At 33.7% G+C, this 16,947-nt stretch overlaps 1 protein-coding gene across 2 annotated transcripts; it reads right to left on the reverse strand.

Moving 5' to 3' along the window:
- Window positions 1–3,927: 3,927 nt before the first annotated feature.
- LOC111479996 (developmental protein SEPALLATA 1) lies at window positions 3,928–7,989 on the reverse strand. Of its 2 annotated transcripts, none has more exons than XM_023124939.1 (8): window positions 7,516–7,989; window positions 7,356–7,434; window positions 7,201–7,271; window positions 6,479–6,578; window positions 4,685–4,726; window positions 4,567–4,608; window positions 4,332–4,468; window positions 3,928–4,248 (listed from the first exon to the last, which is right to left on the reverse strand). In XM_023124939.1, the coding sequence occupies exons 1-8, from the start codon at window positions 7,698–7,700 to the stop codon at window positions 4,155–4,157; spliced, it is 750 nt and encodes a 249-aa protein (XP_022980707.1). In that variant the 5' UTR covers window positions 7,701–7,989; the 3' UTR covers window positions 3,928–4,154. The 2 variants fall into 2 exon arrangements, with proteins under 2 accessions (XP_022980707.1, XP_022980708.1); XM_023124940.1 differs by having other exon boundaries at window positions 3,935–4,248; window positions 7,201–7,262; window positions 7,516–7,988.
- Between the last annotated feature and the right edge of the window lie 8,958 nt (window positions 7,990–16,947).

The raw sequence follows: 16,947 nt of genomic DNA on the forward strand, positions 1-16,947 counted from the left end.
ACGAATGTAGCCCTAGTCATATAGTTATGGTGTTCCGTTTGGTTGTTCTTGTAACATCTGTCACTAAAATTTAATGACTTTCAACTAGATCCTCATAGCTCAACGATCCAAACTTTTGTTGATACAAGAATCTTTGAATGGCATGAAACTTAAAAATGGCAAAAATGCAAGAATGTTTGATTGAATGGCTCAGATGAACCACAAGAATGACATGAAACTTAAGAATGGCATGAAACTTAAAAATGGCATGGAACTTAAAAATGGCAAAAATGCAAGAATGACAAACTTAAAAATGGCAAAAATGATTCTCAAATTTCTAAGGGTGAAAGTCTCACTTTTGAGAGCTAAATTTCATTACTTTTACATAGTATTTTGTGGGTATCTATCCACAAAAGAAATATTCAACTCTTCCAATATCCGCTAACGAAGTTAGTGGCCATGATCCATGAGCTCCCACTACCCTTTAAATCTCCATGTTATGATCACTTTGACAACTAAATTCCCAAAAAATTTTCAGAGAAATTATGGAATTAAAATAATAAATAAAATTTTCTAACAAATTATCTTTAAGTGCTAGTTATAGTAACATCATCCACTATTTCAACCACATATTCACTTCTAAAGGTCCAAACGATCCTCAATTGAATCAACTTGTAACACATGAAATAACAATTAAACCGAGCCTATCCAATTTTGTATGCTTGTTGAATCTTCTTAGCATTGGATCGTCATGTAATAAGTTCAGTTGGAACATTTAGAACACCATGATCCTTATCATCTTTCTTCTCTTCAAATGAACATTTAACATATGGATCAATATAAATTAGAGAAACAATTTTGTAGAAGTTCAAACTTGAAACTTATGTCATGGGCTCACATAGGTTGACTTGGATTTCAATAGATTTTCCTTAAGGATAACGTCGGGACATCAGCCTAAGCTAATCAGGTAAGTGGCCTTACTATCGGCATGATTATATTTGATGTTGACACGTGCCCTGTGATTCTGCACGTGTCATATATACTGATATGTGTGAATTGTATGTGAATCGATATGCTTCTTATATGTTATGTCTATGTTATAATATGTGAATTGTATGATAATAATTACGATACGATGTGTTCAATGATATGTTTGAGATAGGATACGAGAAGAATGCACAAAACGAAATATAACGATAGGAGTAAGATACGTTCATGAAACGTTAAGGTTAGTTTACATATCGGAGTGCTATGGATAGGAGAGATTGATGAAAGAATACGGTTAGGTTATGGGTAGAAAGGGATAGGTTTGTGATAGATTGATAGAACGATAGCATTAGGATACGTTTCTGTGATGATATGACTAGGCACGTTCACGTAACGATATGAATATGATAGGTATAAAAATATTAAGGCTTTGATAAGTTAGGGAATGATATGACCATGAAGTCTTTACGATATGACATGTTTATGATACGATATATTGTGATGTGATATGTTATGTTTAGATTGTTTTGTGTGACCATTGAGGTAATTGTTGTATGAATTGCACGTTATGAAATGACATGTTAAAAGCATGGAGCATTATGTTATGTTTTCTAAATGGTATGTATACAGCATGTTGTGAATGACATGATATCACGAAAAATGAAATGAAATATAATCTCGTTAGAATTATGAATGATATGAGAACTAAAAAATGAGAAAAGATATGATATGAATGTAAAACGATAGTGGGGATATATTTAATAATGCCAAAAATTGAAAAATATTGGGACCTCATGCATTATGTATGCTCATGCATTGGGGCATACCTCTATTTCATCACGATGGGCAGGAGTTTGATCATTATGTTTTACAAAATGCTGTCGATAGGGGTACGATCATTATGTTTACCGGCAGGGGTACGATCATTTTGTTTTACATAATACTGTCGTGGCGGTTACTAGTTCTAACAGGTGTCTAACCTAAGAGCTCCCAGAGTATGCTTGCCCGACAAGGAAAGTGGCCTAGCGGTGTGCGAACTGACTGGTGAGTCCATACTCGCACGTATGGGCTGTGTGTAGAGTATATGGTACACATCCAAGTTACCCGTTACGAAAGTACCGTAGGAAATTAGATTGAAATGATAGGTCCCGTCATTGCATTCGCATGTTCTTGCATTTAACCCCAATAGTGGGGTAATTACTGAGTATTTCTTTAAATACTCAAGTCATGTGCTAGTACATTTTTCAAGTTAAGGAAAGGCATTCTTGTGCGGCTGACGATGACATCGCAACTCGAGACCATGACACATGCATAGGGTAGTCGTATTATTTTCTTAGACTTAGGCTAGAATATGATGTTTTTTATTTAAACGTTTAATTTATTTTATTTAGTCTTTTGTTGTGTCTTTTTTAAAAGTGTTTTAAGTTGAAGATTATGTTGTATGAAAGTTTAAATAAAGTATTTCTGCATTCATGTTTATGATATGTATATACTATCGACCTTAAATTAAGTAGAAAATTTTGTGTCGTTACATGTACCAATTGTTTTAGTTGGAGAGGAAGCAAGATCGATCACACTCACACACCCACGAACAAAAATTAAACAAAGAGGACACAAAGATTTACGTGGTTCAGAAAAAAGAAATTCTCCTACATCCACTGTGGTAGTCAATCACTATTAACCAAAGTGTTTACAAGTGTATCTCTCACACCCCCACACTACAAAGTCTCTCTCACAAAGTTTCTCCCAATTATAACTCCAGATCTCAAAAGAAGGCTAGGCAAACTTTTATATAGGCATAACAATACTCATTCTCATTCATGAATCAAAGCAAAAGTAATGTTTATACATGAATCAAGTTGATTCATGTACTAATATGACAGAATGTACCAATATGGGAAATGAACCAAACGAATCTGATAGGTTTATGAATCAAAGTGTGGAATGTACCAAAAGTATTCATAAATCCAAGTATTCGTGAACCCAATCTTCATGACAATTATCAATTATCACTAGAAAAAGAATAAATATTAACATATTTTTAACCCAACAAAAAAAAAAAAATCCTCAAACTAAAGACTAAATAGAAAGTAAGAAATGGGATGAAATGAAAAGTAAGTGAGTAAATTTTGTTTTTGTGGAAGAAATTTCACGGAAGAATATAGCCTAAATTTACTAAAGGAAAATAAAATGACACTAGGGCTAAAGAACTAATAGTCCCAAAAGAACAAAAGGCAAAAGTAGAAGAAAATATATAAATATCGAAGGACCCACGACTAAATTGGGCTACATATGTATTCCTAAGATGCCCCATTCTAGGTTCTACATGATACTGTTACTTGCGCCAACAACATAATATGTATAGCAAATTCAAATTTTCCAAATCAACTTTAATGAACAAACCAATAGAAGTGCACCAAAGTATTAGGGGTAAAAATCTTTTTTATCGACCTAAAATTTTGGATTCATTAGCTCGGTGACTCAAGCAATCTGACCAGAATTTTCAACTCAACTCTCTATTTTAAACTTGGGTTAAGTTGAGTTTAGAATTATTTCGTTTTTATTATTATTTTTAACCAGTCTTATTTATCCATGTTATATCAATAACTAAAATTTCATAAAATTCAAATATCCTTCTCCAGTTACCTCATTACTAATATCTATTACAAATGTTAAACATTCTTAATTTTAGTAATAATCTAAAAATGAGAGCTAGGTTAAGTTGGGTTGTATCTATTTCTCAAAAAAAAAAAAATTGTCAGACTTGAATTGACTCGAATTTTTCTATTTTTAAAAAATTCAACCTAATTGAAACGGAAAATGAAAATCTAACTCAACCCACCTTTTGTTGCTTAGGTTAGATATATAGTTCAAAGTAATCTAGTTATCGGGCCATGTGAACACTCCACAATTCCATTTCACCTATAATCTAAATATACAAGCACAACAACGAAAATACAATTCAAAATTCATAGCGTCTCAAAGTCGGGGAAGGATCCATGTAAATATGATAGATTCTGGATATACAAGTCTTGCAAATTATAGAATTTTGTTTTGAAGTTCTAAAATAAAAGCAAAATATAATGCTTATTAACAATTTTGCAAAGTGTTGGTAGCATATTGCAAAAAGGAAAGATGGAAAGAAAAAACAAAAAAAAAAAAAAAAAAAAAAGAGGTAGTTATGGATTTCAAAGCATCCAACCAGGGAGGAAGCCATTGACTTGTTGGGCATGAGTTGGGGCAGTGGTGGCTGTAATTTGGTCCGACACTGCAGAAGTGTACCTGATTATAAATAAAATAAAATAATCATCATCAAATTTCATTTGCTTCAAAGCTTTAAAAATTAAATAAGAACAAAATCTGACCCAATTTGTAAAGTGGGATTGCAATCCAGTGCCTGAAAGAAGCCTTGAGTTTGGGCATCTTGTGGAGCATATGACATGCTTTGGTCTCCAGCTTCCCATGTTAGCCTTATGTTATTTCTTGAACTTATTTCTTCCAACTGATCCACCAAATCCATAAGCCAAACAATGCAAACAATTTTACTTTGTTTATGTGATTATGTGATTATGAGTGTGTGAAGAATGAAATGGTGATTACCTTGATCTGCAGAGCTCTGTTGGTTTCAATCAGCATTTGTTCCTATCAACCACAATTCAAATTAAAACCGTTTCTCTAAACTTGATATCAATTATCAACAATCAATACTCAACCCTACCTTGTTCTGTAGATCAGATAGCTGGTCCAGCATGTACTGAGTCTGCAAATTTCCCAGTTTCAAATTCACTAACAAAACTAAGTACTTTGAACATATAAAATGGACTAACTTATTCTACATTTAGGGTTTCTCAACTCTACCAACTATATCAATCTAGGGTTTTTAAACCAACATTTAAAAAAAAAAATTATTTGAAAAGAATATGATGAACAATTTTGCATCATCAGATATCTTGATATTTGATAGTCAATTGGTGTATATTGGTTACTAGAAACATGCACATTTTAAATTCAACATGCAGACGATTATATATTATGAAACAGTCACAGATGTTATTCAATATTTTTTTTTTAAAAAAAAAAAAGCTCAACAAAATAAGTCTCGATAAAATTGAATTAACTAGCGGTTAACTAATAGTTCAAGAGAATCAACTAAAAGGATAATTACAAAAAATCTTAGAAACACGAGACTCGAACACAAGCATTCTAAATTTGCATAATCTAGAATGTCCAAATGGATTTGAAGTACCCCAAGTTCAAGAAGTCATGACTAAATTTTAGTATAGAAAGTTTCAATAATGTTATCCATATCAATTCCATAACTCACTGAAACAGATTTCAGAAGTCATAATAAGAACAGTGTCTTGAAATTCGTAGCTTTAGAACTTTTGGTTAAAAGGCAGAGAAAGGTGGAAGTGAATGGGTATTAATTAAGAAGCAGAGCAACTGGGTGGTGTATACACGGCAGCTTCTGGTTAACAATATCCATAGTACAAAACTGAAGCTTCAATAATTGTCTTTTAAGAATGGACACAAACACAGCACAGCCACATAGTTTCTGTTACAGACAAGACATGCATAACAAAATTGCACGTTTTCTTCAATTACAATATTTGGGCAAAGATTTTGGTGATATTTTCGAATGTAATTTACAGAACAGTTTATAATTTCAAACTCAAGAACATGTTCTTTCCCAAATTGGCGAATTGAAAACTTGTTATTTCTAGAATTTATACGCACAAACCAAACAAACCCATTTCTTAAAACCTGGAAACAAGGATATCAGTGGATCCTTGAACGATCAAATTGCATGAATATAGTGATATAATGGTTTACTCAGAGAGTACACAACCTGTAAAAGGCCTGATGCTTTCTCTTCTTTCTTATTACCTCATCACTCGAGATCATACTTCAAAAATTAAAAATTAATGTCTTAGACTTCTTTGATTATCATTTTGTCTTTAGTTAATTAGTTATCTCTTTACTTTTATAATGTGCTTTTCATCATGCAAAGATTATAGGGGATTGGCTCAGAGGCAATCGTAGGCCCCAACCAAATTTCATAAATAAAAATAATTTTGAAAACAAAACTAAGCCTAGGTCTTGAAAATATTTTGAAGCACGGAAATGTTATGATTCCACAACAACACATACACTCGATCTAGATGAACACAAATAATAGAAGAGAAAAAATACAAAGAAGAATATAGACTAAAGGTCTTGTATTAGTGACTTCTAAATAGGTAGGAAATGAGACATAATAAACATATATATGTTTCAATTTACTATATATGTAACCATCATTTTACTATATATATCGTTTACTATATATTTTCATAGATGCGGATGTAGGAACTCTTAGTAAAACACAAAAACAAAACAAAGATTTCAAAAACTTTTCTTATAAAATTAGATAACAAACAAAGAACTAAACTTACACAATAATCATGAAACAAAGGGAAAATGATTAGAAAAGAAAGTAGTAGATTTTGAGTTTGAATAGATTAAAACATACCTTAGTGGACCTAACTTGCTTCAAAGAAGACTCCAGCTGACGCTCCAGCTGCTCAAGCTCTTTTGAGTTCAATGGACCCAAGTCCTCACCAAGAAGATTTCTACCATAACACAAAGAAACCCTAAATTCTATGGTTTTGAGGAGTCTCTATGTAAGAGAGATATCAGCGTGTTCATGTTCATGTTCATGTTCACCTTCATTTTAATTAAATTATTACAAAATCTTCCTTCAATTAGCTTTCTAATGAAAACCCTAAATTCCATCCTCTCTTTTAAAACATTTTTTCAGCAAAATTTATTTAAGTATATCCGAACCATCCCTACACATTCAACTACATTTGTTTATCAAGAAAACTCGAAAAATCACCCATCCTTCACACATGTGAGGCCCCTTTCAATTTCAAAATAAGACTAAAAAAAAAATTAAATCCATACCCAAATATGGTAAGCACGCTCTCATGACCATTGGTTATAATTACATGTATTTTTCCTTTATTTGGTGAATTCCCTTTTAAAAAGCTAGTAAGAACAACAAAAGGTTCTCAAGTATTTGTTACCCAATACTAATGAAATTAATCAGTTACCAAACAATTCAAGTTTTGAGATGTAATATCATTTTTAAGCAACGGTTAAGAATTAAAAGGGAAGTATAGAAGTTTAATTAGGGCATAATTGATATTAATATACCCAAGAAAAAGGGAAGACAATCCATGTAATAGTTACCGCTGAGTTGTTTGAAGAGACTCAAACCTAGCCTTGAGCTTCAAGTATTCTCTATAGCTACTCTGCAAAAACTAATCCAAGAACTGTTTAAGAAAAAAAAAAAAAAAAAAAATTGAGATCTAAAACAGTAATTAATTAAGGAATTGAGAAATGACCTCGAGTTCTTTGGCAGGTTTGGTGACCTCCACAGCTCCGTAGCTGCATTTCTGGTACCTCTCAAGGGTTTTGAGCATGCTGGGTCCAAGAAAAGCATTGTAATCAAATTAAAAAAACTGAAACGGAAAGCCTGGAAAGAAAGATTCATCACAAACTTACTTGGAAGTGCTGCAGAACTCATAGAGCTTGCCACGATTGGAGAAGATGATAAGAGCAACCTCCGCATCACAAAGAACAGACAGCTCATAAGCCTTCTTCAAAAGCCCATTTCTTCTCTTTGCAAATGTGACTTGCCTGTTTATCTTGTTCTCTATCCTCTTCAGCTCCACTCTTCCTCTTCCCATTTCCTTTCTTCTTCCTTCTTTCCTCTGTTGGTACCCTCCAAGTGTGGCTAATTTGGTGAAAACAAAGACTCTGTTTCTGGGATCAAAAACAACAAAAACCCTAATAACACACCTCTTTCCAAATCAAACTAATCGATTTGGGTCTTTTTTTATTTTATTTTGGAGACGATTTTGGGGATTTGGGATTTTGGGTTTCTTCTTCTTCTTCTACGGATTTAAACAAAACTTGAAATTTCCAATCTTCACCCACAAATATTATCAACAACTCACCCTTAGGACTCTTCTTCTTGTTTCTAGTTTCATATAAAACAGCCTGGTTTTTGCCCCCTTTTCCTTTTCCTTTTCAAGACGCTTTTCCCCACGCGCGCTTTATGCGTCTCTCCCACACCTCTCCACCTTATTCGCTAACATCATGATATTTTTATCTTCATCTCCACGTGGATTCTTTTTATTCACCACGCGCTTGGTTTCCCTCCATAACCGCGTGGGAGTGGATGTGTAATCTTTAAAGCATAGCATTTGGTTCTCAGATTCTTGTATCAGCTCAAACCCGGTCACCAGATCGATCAGATCGTCGTCACCAACCTTAAAACGGATCTCCACGTGTCACTTTGTTATTGGATTAATAAACTCCTCCTACATATTTATACTTCCATTTTTAAATTATTTCTCTATTTTCATGACAAGATAGTATCAATAATAATTAACACACTCAAATTTTAAAATTTTAAATTGTAATTTCTTTGTTTTCATTTTAGTTTCATTTCAGTTAATTTTCTTTTATTTCATTAAAAAATCTATATATGACATTTTATTAAAATACAATTAAAGATTATAGAGATAAAATTAGAAGTGCTAGAAAAAACTAGATTAAGTTGAAACTAAACTCAATCCACCCATGAATAAATAAATATACATGTTCCTTTTGTTTATTTAAAACAAAAGAGTTTGATCCGAGAAGATGAAATAACAACTTTAAATATGCTTTTTAATACTCTATTTAGACAAAATTAAAGATTATAGAGACACGTAATAGAAAGCTTGAAAATGACGGTTATTTAGATGGTACAATTAATTAATTGAAGGAAAGGAAAGTCATGTAGTTACCTAGATTTCATAGTCAAATATATGAAGTGAATAATATCGTGACGAGTGGATGAAATATAGTTGAGAATGAATTAAGGAAGGAAAGGAAAGGAAGAGGAAAACTTTACTAGAATTGCTATTTGGTGTGTGAAGGAGGTGAAATGAATGTATTTGCTTTTGGGGGGAACCTTTGTTTTGACCAAAATAACCAAGAGTTGAAAAAAAGATGGTGGGTGGGGTAAGGTTAATCTTGTCAATTAAAAACAAATATTACCCTATTTTAAATATGGAGGTTGATAGTACCATATTCTAAAATAGGAAAATATGGATTTCTTTTTTTTTTCTATTTATTTAAAAAAAAAAAAACAAAATAAAATAGAAAGGGTAGTTGAGGGAATTCGGAAATGATGAATTTTAAGTCTAGAGTATAAACTTAATATATTAAACTTTTAATAATTTTATTTACGCTAAAATTAATTTTTCTTTTTTGCATGGGATTGTTCACTGTGCATTTCCAACAAACCTTGGAAGTTGCCGCCGCCGTACGACGGCGGAAGCTACAGCGAAATAACCAGAAAACGATACCACCCAGCTCCGGGGGCGGCTTGCTACGTGTCGCCACAGCAACTCTATTTAACTTCTCTGTTCAAGAAAAGTAAAAGCACTTCCCAATGGCCTGCCGATTTACAATTACACAGCTGAACACGAAAAGTACTTTCTTTTCATGACGTGTCGCTCCACTATTAGTCTGTCATTCGCAAAGACGTTGCTACAAGTGTTGTCGAATCCTTCGCCAGAGGCTGTACGTCACACAATGGCGGCCAACTAGTTGAAGTGTACGGTGAGGGAGAGAAAGGCTTGACACGTGGCAGAAAGAGAGGGTAAGTGCATGTAGAGTGCCATGTTGGGGTGGGTGAGGACACGCCTTCTTTTTAAACTTATTTTAATTTATAGTAATTTGAGCATTGTTTGATAATAATTATATTCATAATAATTAACTCAATTATTTTCTCATACTCAATTAAACAAATTTAGGGGTGAAAATCGTTTTTTTTATGTATATATTTATTTATTATTTATTGGTTTTATTGTGTTCAATAATGGGACTAGGTTTCAACAGGTATTTACGGATTTGCCCTCCATTAACTGTGTCTGTCGTCTCAGAACAGAGTTCGCTATACAATGTGCTTACATTAGATTGTCCAAGAGTCAAATCCGAATATTCGATTTTTTTTAATTAAAATAATAATAATATCCAAAAAAATTAATAATAATAAAATGGGAATATATTGCCAAACATTATACAAGGCTAATGACACTTTTAATTCGATAATAATAGATTAAGACTATGACTAAAGATTTATTCATTGAAAATAAATAGATTAATTTTAAATATTTCAAATATTATGAACTAAGCTAAGGTCGTGAGGATGATTAGAGGGAGAAAAAAAAGTTAATTAACTTACAAACTCATATAGTATGCCCATCAAATGTAAACTAGTTTTAAATGTTATTGAGACACTTCTAAATTAAATTGGGTTCATGATTAGAAATTAGTTGGCGAATACATAACCATCTTCATATAACAACATAAATGTCTCAAGTATGAACATATCAAGATAAGAGATATAATATAATACTCTAAATTAGGGATGTTTTCCGTTTATTTTTAGTCAAATTAGCTCATTTTAGTCTTAAGAATTTTAATAACATGCTTCTTACAACATGCATCTATAATAAATTTAAAATTTCTTTGAACTTCTCAATTAGGCCTTAAATTAAGGGAAAATGTGAGTACCATCAAAATTGGATTAAAAAAAAATTGGTACACCCAAACCATGCAAAAATAGGAGGACTAGTTTGACTAGACTAGACCGGTTGGTCCAACCGAATTGAATTGGACTAATCATCCTAAACTTCAACCACCTCTTGTTTGTGTTGTAGGTCTTTCTTCCCTTCTTCCGATTCTTGTACTGCAAGCCCTAAGGGTGTCTACTCCCTTCTACAACCTTGTGGATCTCGTGAAGATTAACGTAATGGTCCAAAAATTTAGGATCTTTATTAGGAATCAAAGTTTCTCAAAATCTAAAATCGTGTTAGACGAACACGACTCTCCACAATGGTATGATATTGTCCACTTTGAGCATAAACTCTCAAGCTCTCATGGCTTTGCTTTGGGCTTCCCCAAAAGGCCTCATACCAATGAAGAGTGTATTCTTAGATTATAAACCCATGACCATTCCCTAAATTAACCGATGTGGGACTTTCATCATCCAACAAATCGTACCTTAAACCAAGGAATTTCCATACTTCAAGGTCCAATTACAAGGTTGAGAGCGAAGAACCTACAACAAACTTTGTACTTTTACATTCAAGCTATGATGAGCTTGTCAAATAAAATTCTAGAAGACGTTGGAGACTTCCTTATATGTTGTGCAACGTTGAGCTTCAAAAGAGATGCACTAAATACACTTTAATTTGCTTTGAATGAACTAATTCAATTTATGGAATTAGCCCAAAGATGGTTAATAAGCCCATTTCATTTATTGCATTATTTAATTATAATTTAATTATTTGTTTGTCATATTTAAACTAGTTTTTTAATATAGGAGTTAAGGTTATGGGTATTTCTCATTAACTTAACCATTTTAATAGTGAGGTTATGGGTATTTCTCATTAACTATCAAATTTAATATGGAAGTTAGATGTCACATAAGTTAAGGTTGAAAATACTATATAAAGTCTTCTTTTCTTTGATTGAAGATATCACATTTTGGAATTAAAAAGAATAGAATTTCTATTTTAGTTTTGCTGAGAGCTAAGCTTTTACTTTGTAAATTCTTGCGTTTAGAACTTGCATGCTAGAATCATTTAAGTGGTATTGATCAAACTTCTTGTAGAGTGATTCAAATTACGTGTTTAGAAACGGATTTTCTTTACTCTTGATCTTGATCATCAAGTTAATCTATTCCAAACTTTTCCTTGGACTGATTCCATATGATTTGGTATCAGAGCTTTAGGCTCAAGGTTGGATATATGTTTCCTTGTGTTTATCTCTTTTAATTATCTTATATATATATATATATATATATATATATATATATAGATAGATATAGATATATATTATCCGTTTGGGTAGAATGTTCATATTCTATCACAAAAACATATATAACAAATTACATTCTTTCTGTTCTTTAATTCATGTTGACATATTCTATAAAGTGTTAGATATTGATCTTATCAACACTTTGTTCTCGTTTAAGATCTTGTTGGAAAATTGATTGGATTGTGTCAATTAGTTACAAAAACAAAAAGCTTATTGATGTTAAATGTTTTTTTTTTTTTTTTGTTTTTGATTATTATATGTAACTCTCATGTATTACTAAGCCTAAATTAGTCCTTATTCATTTTCTTTCTTTAATTCGTTTCTTTGTCGTTATTTGGATTGCTCCTTTAATACCTTGTATGTGTGTTAAGTGTGTTGTCTAGTCACTTTGAATTGCACTTAGCTCTATAACATAGCTTGCCTCACATCCCAATTTGTTTTGGAGTGTGATTTGTGTGTGCTCTATTGTGAGGGTGAGTTCGAGTGTTGAGTGCTAAACATGAGTGAACTACACTAACGAGTGAACACACATAAGGGAGTGCTGATGAGGTCACTTTTTTTCTCTCTCTCTCTCTTTTAACTTTCTTTTGTAGCATGAAAAATATAAATGACAATCCTAACATTACTAAGGCACGATTGAGAGAAGCACAACTAACCATGGAAAAACTAATGCGAGGAATAGAAGATTTGACAAATCGAATATGAAGATTGGAGATTCAAAATCAAGCTCAAGAGAGGATTCCACTACCTGCACAATATGCCGATCAATATGAGGGAGACAATTATGATCAACACGAGGATAATCCACATGCGGTTGGTCATACCTTGATGCGAGGGAGAGGCCGTGGAAGAAGCATCATATTTTACAACCACGAGTTCCTTATGATGATAGAATTGATCCTTACGTGGAGAGCATCAAATTCAAACTTTTCAAGTTTTATGGAAAAATCGATATAGAGGATGTTGGGAATAAACTTAAATGATTTTAATTAAGTTAATTTTAGTAAGTTTTTGAAATTGAGTGGTAGAAGTAAAAGGCGAAAAAAATGAAATGCCAATAATTGTTGTAGGAAAGAGTGGGTTCATAGCACTTTTTAGCTTTTAGAAAACCTATAAAATTAATTTGTTTTCAATTGTAAAAGGCAGAGCAAGAGAGCGAGAGGTACAAAGCAATAGAAAAAGATCTTTTAGAATTCTTTGTCTCATTGTCTCTCCCCTCTCAATATCTCTTTTGCAGTTTCGTGAGTGTTAGTTTAACAAATTAATATCAGAGCGAGCATTTATTTCAACAAATTAGTATCAGAGTCGATGGAAAACATGATGGGACAAATGTCGCTACCACGATTAACAAAGACGAACTACGAGAATTAAAGCATCCAAATGAAAGCTCTTCTCGGTTCTCAAGACGCATGAGAGGTGGTCGAAGAAGGTTTCGAAGAACCAAAGGATACCACGGGGTTATACGGCTGTGCAGAACAAGGTGTTAAAAGAATTGCGATCAAAGGATAAGACAACATTATACATGCTGTTTCGGGCTGTTAACGAGTAGAGCTTTGAGAAGATTTCAAGGGCAACTACTTCAAAAGAAGTGTTAGACACTTTAGAAAAGGTGTTCAAAGGAACCGATCGAGTCAAGCAAATGCGTCTCCAGACTTTGCGTGGCGAGTTGGAGAGCATGAAGATGAAGGAGTCAGAAAATGTATCTGACTACATTACGCGCGTACAGACCGTGGAAAAATCAACTAAATCGAAATGGAGAAATGTTACCCGAGACACGGATTGTGGAGAAGATCTTGAGGTCTTTAACCGACAACTTTGAGAATGTTGTATCTGCGATAGAAGAGTCAAAGAACCTAGCGACGTTCACGATCGATGAGCTCACCGGTTCTCTTGAGGCACACGAGCAACCTAAGAAGAAGAAAGAGGAGACACTCGATCAAGCGCTTCAAACCAAAGCATCAATAAAAGATGAAAAGGTACTCTACACTCAAAATATTTAAGGTAGAGGTCGAGGAAGTCGTGGGAATGGTCGAGGTGATCAAGACAGCAGAAATGAAGAAAATTATAAGGAGAAGAGACAGTCGAGGCAAGCAACTTGGCGTGGAAGAAGACACAATCAAGGACGCGATCAAGGATATAACTCCAACATCCAGTGTTACAAATGTAAAAAATATGGCCACTATGCAAATAATTGTAATCCCGACAGATGTTACAATTGTGACAGAATGGATCATTATGCAAGAGATTGTCGAGCCGAGGATAATGTGGAAGAAACAATCAACCTAGCCTTGGATGACGCAACAAACAGAGGCATTCTCTTGATGGCCCAAAATGAAGAGCCGAACACAAACGGACACGGCGGCGCGAAAGACGATGGCGGTAGTTGTGAGGTGGTGGAAACTGTTGGAAATGAGGTGATGCGTAGTGGATGTGGCAAAATCCTGATAGCGGAGACGAGAAAAGCGAAGAAAGATGAACAACCAGATAACAGATAGAAGAGAGAGAGCTCCAATGGCCGAAAAGGCAATGTGAGGAAGAAAGAAGAAAGAGGATGATAATGGAAGAGAAAATGAAAGAAAAAAAAAAAGACTTAGAAATGAAGGTTGAAAAGCCAGAGAAGGAAGTTGATGAGCGGAGTGAGAGTTCCTTCTATCTCAAACAAGAGAAGGAAGAGAAGGGGAAGATAATCTCTGAACTTGTGAAGAAAGTTGAAGAAGGTGTAGAGAAAGAGAATGACTTGTTAATGGAGATTGATGCTCTTGTGGACGAACTAGCGAGGGTGGAGAAAGATATAGAGATGCTGACTCAACAGAGAGACTCACTCGACGTGAACCTGAATCAGTTCAACAGAAGACAGTGAATTTACCACACACGATTGAGATACTCACTCGTGATAAAGTCGAAATGGAGGAAGCAAAAATGGAAGTTGAAAATGTCGTAGTCGAGTGTGGCTGAGAATGGGAGAAATGAGGAATTGGTATCTCAAATGGGTTGTTCTCGAGAAGCTCCAAATGAAGTCTCATCAGAAAAGGACAAGCTTAGTTTGCCGCTCGAGGACAAGGAGAGGAAATTGATGAAACCACGACTGAGCTCAAGAAAACGAAAACATGTTGAGAATAAAGTTAAATGGGATATCCATTTTTAACCTTTAGAAAACTTAAATTAATTTGTTTTCAATTGTAAAAAGCAGAGCAAAAGTGTAAGAACAAAACGGACAGATCAATAGAAAAAGATCTTTCAGAATTCTTTGTCTCCTTGTCTCTCCCCTCTCGATATCTCATTCGTATTTTCGTGAGTGTTAGTTTAACAAATTAGTATGAGAGAGAGCATTTATTTCAACAGAGGAGTACCTTGAATAAGAGAGAATTGGGGAGTCAATGTTCAACTGTCATAATTTTAGTGATGAAAAGAAGGTATTGTTATGCATTGCTCGATTCAAACAATATGCTCAAATTTGGTGGGATAAATTGATGTTAAGTAGGAGAAGTAATCTTGAAGTACCAATTGATTAATGGTACGAGTTCAAAGAGTCCATGAGGAAGCATTTTGTTCCACAATATTTTCAATGGGACATGGCGCAAAAGCTTCAAGCATTGAAATAAGAACGCAAATCTGTGGAGCATATTACAAGGAGATGGATACATTGATGGATCAACTTGATCTCAATGAGGACATGGAGGCTCTCATGGTGCAGTTTCTTAACGGGTTAAACACAGAGATTGCAAACAAGACTGATTTACAACCTTATTCTAATATTGAGGAGTTGTTGCACATTGAAATTAAGATCGAGAGGCAAATCCAACGAATGTCTCAATGGTATTCTTCTAAAAAAATTTCCAACTCTATTTCTACATGGAAAAAGGATAGTAAGAACATTGTTTATAAGCATAGAAATCAAGAGATGTATGAGAAGCTCAAGCTAAATTTGAGAAAGGTGAGAGTTCTAGAATTGGAAAATAAAAAGTTGAAAAGTCTAATGTTTGAAATAGGGATTAAAAGTGTTGGAGATGTCAAACAGTAGGACACTACAGTAGAGATTGCCAAAATGCAAGAATTATGACCATGAAGGAGGGGGAACACTATAGTAGAGATTGCCAAAATGCAAGAATTATGACCATGAAGGAGGGGGAAATAGTTACAAGAAGAGGCATATGAAGATATAAATGAGGAAAATGATGAGAGTGAGGAGTTTAGTGAAGGACCATACACATATATCTTTAGTTACTCGACGGGCTCTAAACACCCACATTAAGGAGGAAGGTTTAGACCAAAGAGAACTTATTTCAAACTCAGTGTCTTGTTCAACCTGTACCTTGTAGTGTAGTCATTGATAGCGGTAGTTGAACCAATGTTGTGAGTTCTATTCTAGTCAAAAGACTTAATTTAAAGATAAAACCACATCCAAGACCCTACAAGCTTCAATGGTTGAGTGATCGTGGGGAAGTACAGGTAACTCAACAAGCTCTTGTATCTTTTACTATTGAAAATTATGTTGATGATGTTTTATGTGATGTTGTATCCATGCATGTTGGAGATTTACTACTGGTGAGACATTGACAATTTGATCCTCGGTAATGTATGATGGGTATGCAAATCGATACTCTTTTACTCACAATGGTAGAAAAACTACTCTTATTCTATTGTCTCCAAAAGATGTATTTATTAATCATTGCAAATTTGAAAAGAAAAGACAAGAGATTGAAAAAGAATCGAGTGAAAAAAAGCTTGAGTGAAAAGCAAGAGTGCACTCAGTATAGAGAGAAAAAAAAAAAAAAAAAAAAAAAAAAAAAAAAAAAAAAAAAAAAAAAAAAAAAAAAAAAAAAAAGAGAGAGCGAAAAGTCAAATCAGTAAGCTTGTATGTTAGATCAAGTGAGGCTAGGGATGTTTTGCTCTCTAACCAGACTATTCTTGTACTTAGCAATGGGTCTTGTTACTTTACTAACACGCTTAACCCTTTTTTGCCTAGTGATTTTGTTGTGCTTTTGCAAGAGTTTGAAGATTTATTTTTTGAGGAGATATCTAGTAGTTTGCCACCACTGAGAGGGATTGAACACA

The sequence above is a fragment of the Cucurbita maxima genome, unplaced genomic scaffold, assembly GCF_002738345.1.
Source record: "Cucurbita maxima cultivar Rimu unplaced genomic scaffold, Cmax_1.0 Cma_Scf00005, whole genome shotgun sequence".
Taxonomy (NCBI): domain Eukaryota; kingdom Viridiplantae; phylum Streptophyta; class Magnoliopsida; order Cucurbitales; family Cucurbitaceae; genus Cucurbita; species Cucurbita maxima.

What these genes read in the sequence shown, in the direction of transcription:
- LOC111479996 (XM_023124939.1), bottom strand. Translation starts at nt 7,700, where the DNA reads ATGGGAAGAGGAAGAGTGGAGCTGAAGAGGATAGAGAACAAGATAAAC. An exon ending in GAGTTCTGCAGCACTTCCAA is followed by an intron (nt 7,435 to 7,515) that starts GTAAGTTTGTGA and finishes TCTTGGACCCAG; the next exon opens with CATGCTCAAAACCCTTGAGA. An exon ending in TCTCTTCAAACAACTCAGCG is followed by an intron (nt 6,579 to 7,200) that starts GTAACTATTACA and finishes GTGTTATGGTAG; the next exon opens with AAATCTTCTTGGTGAGGACT.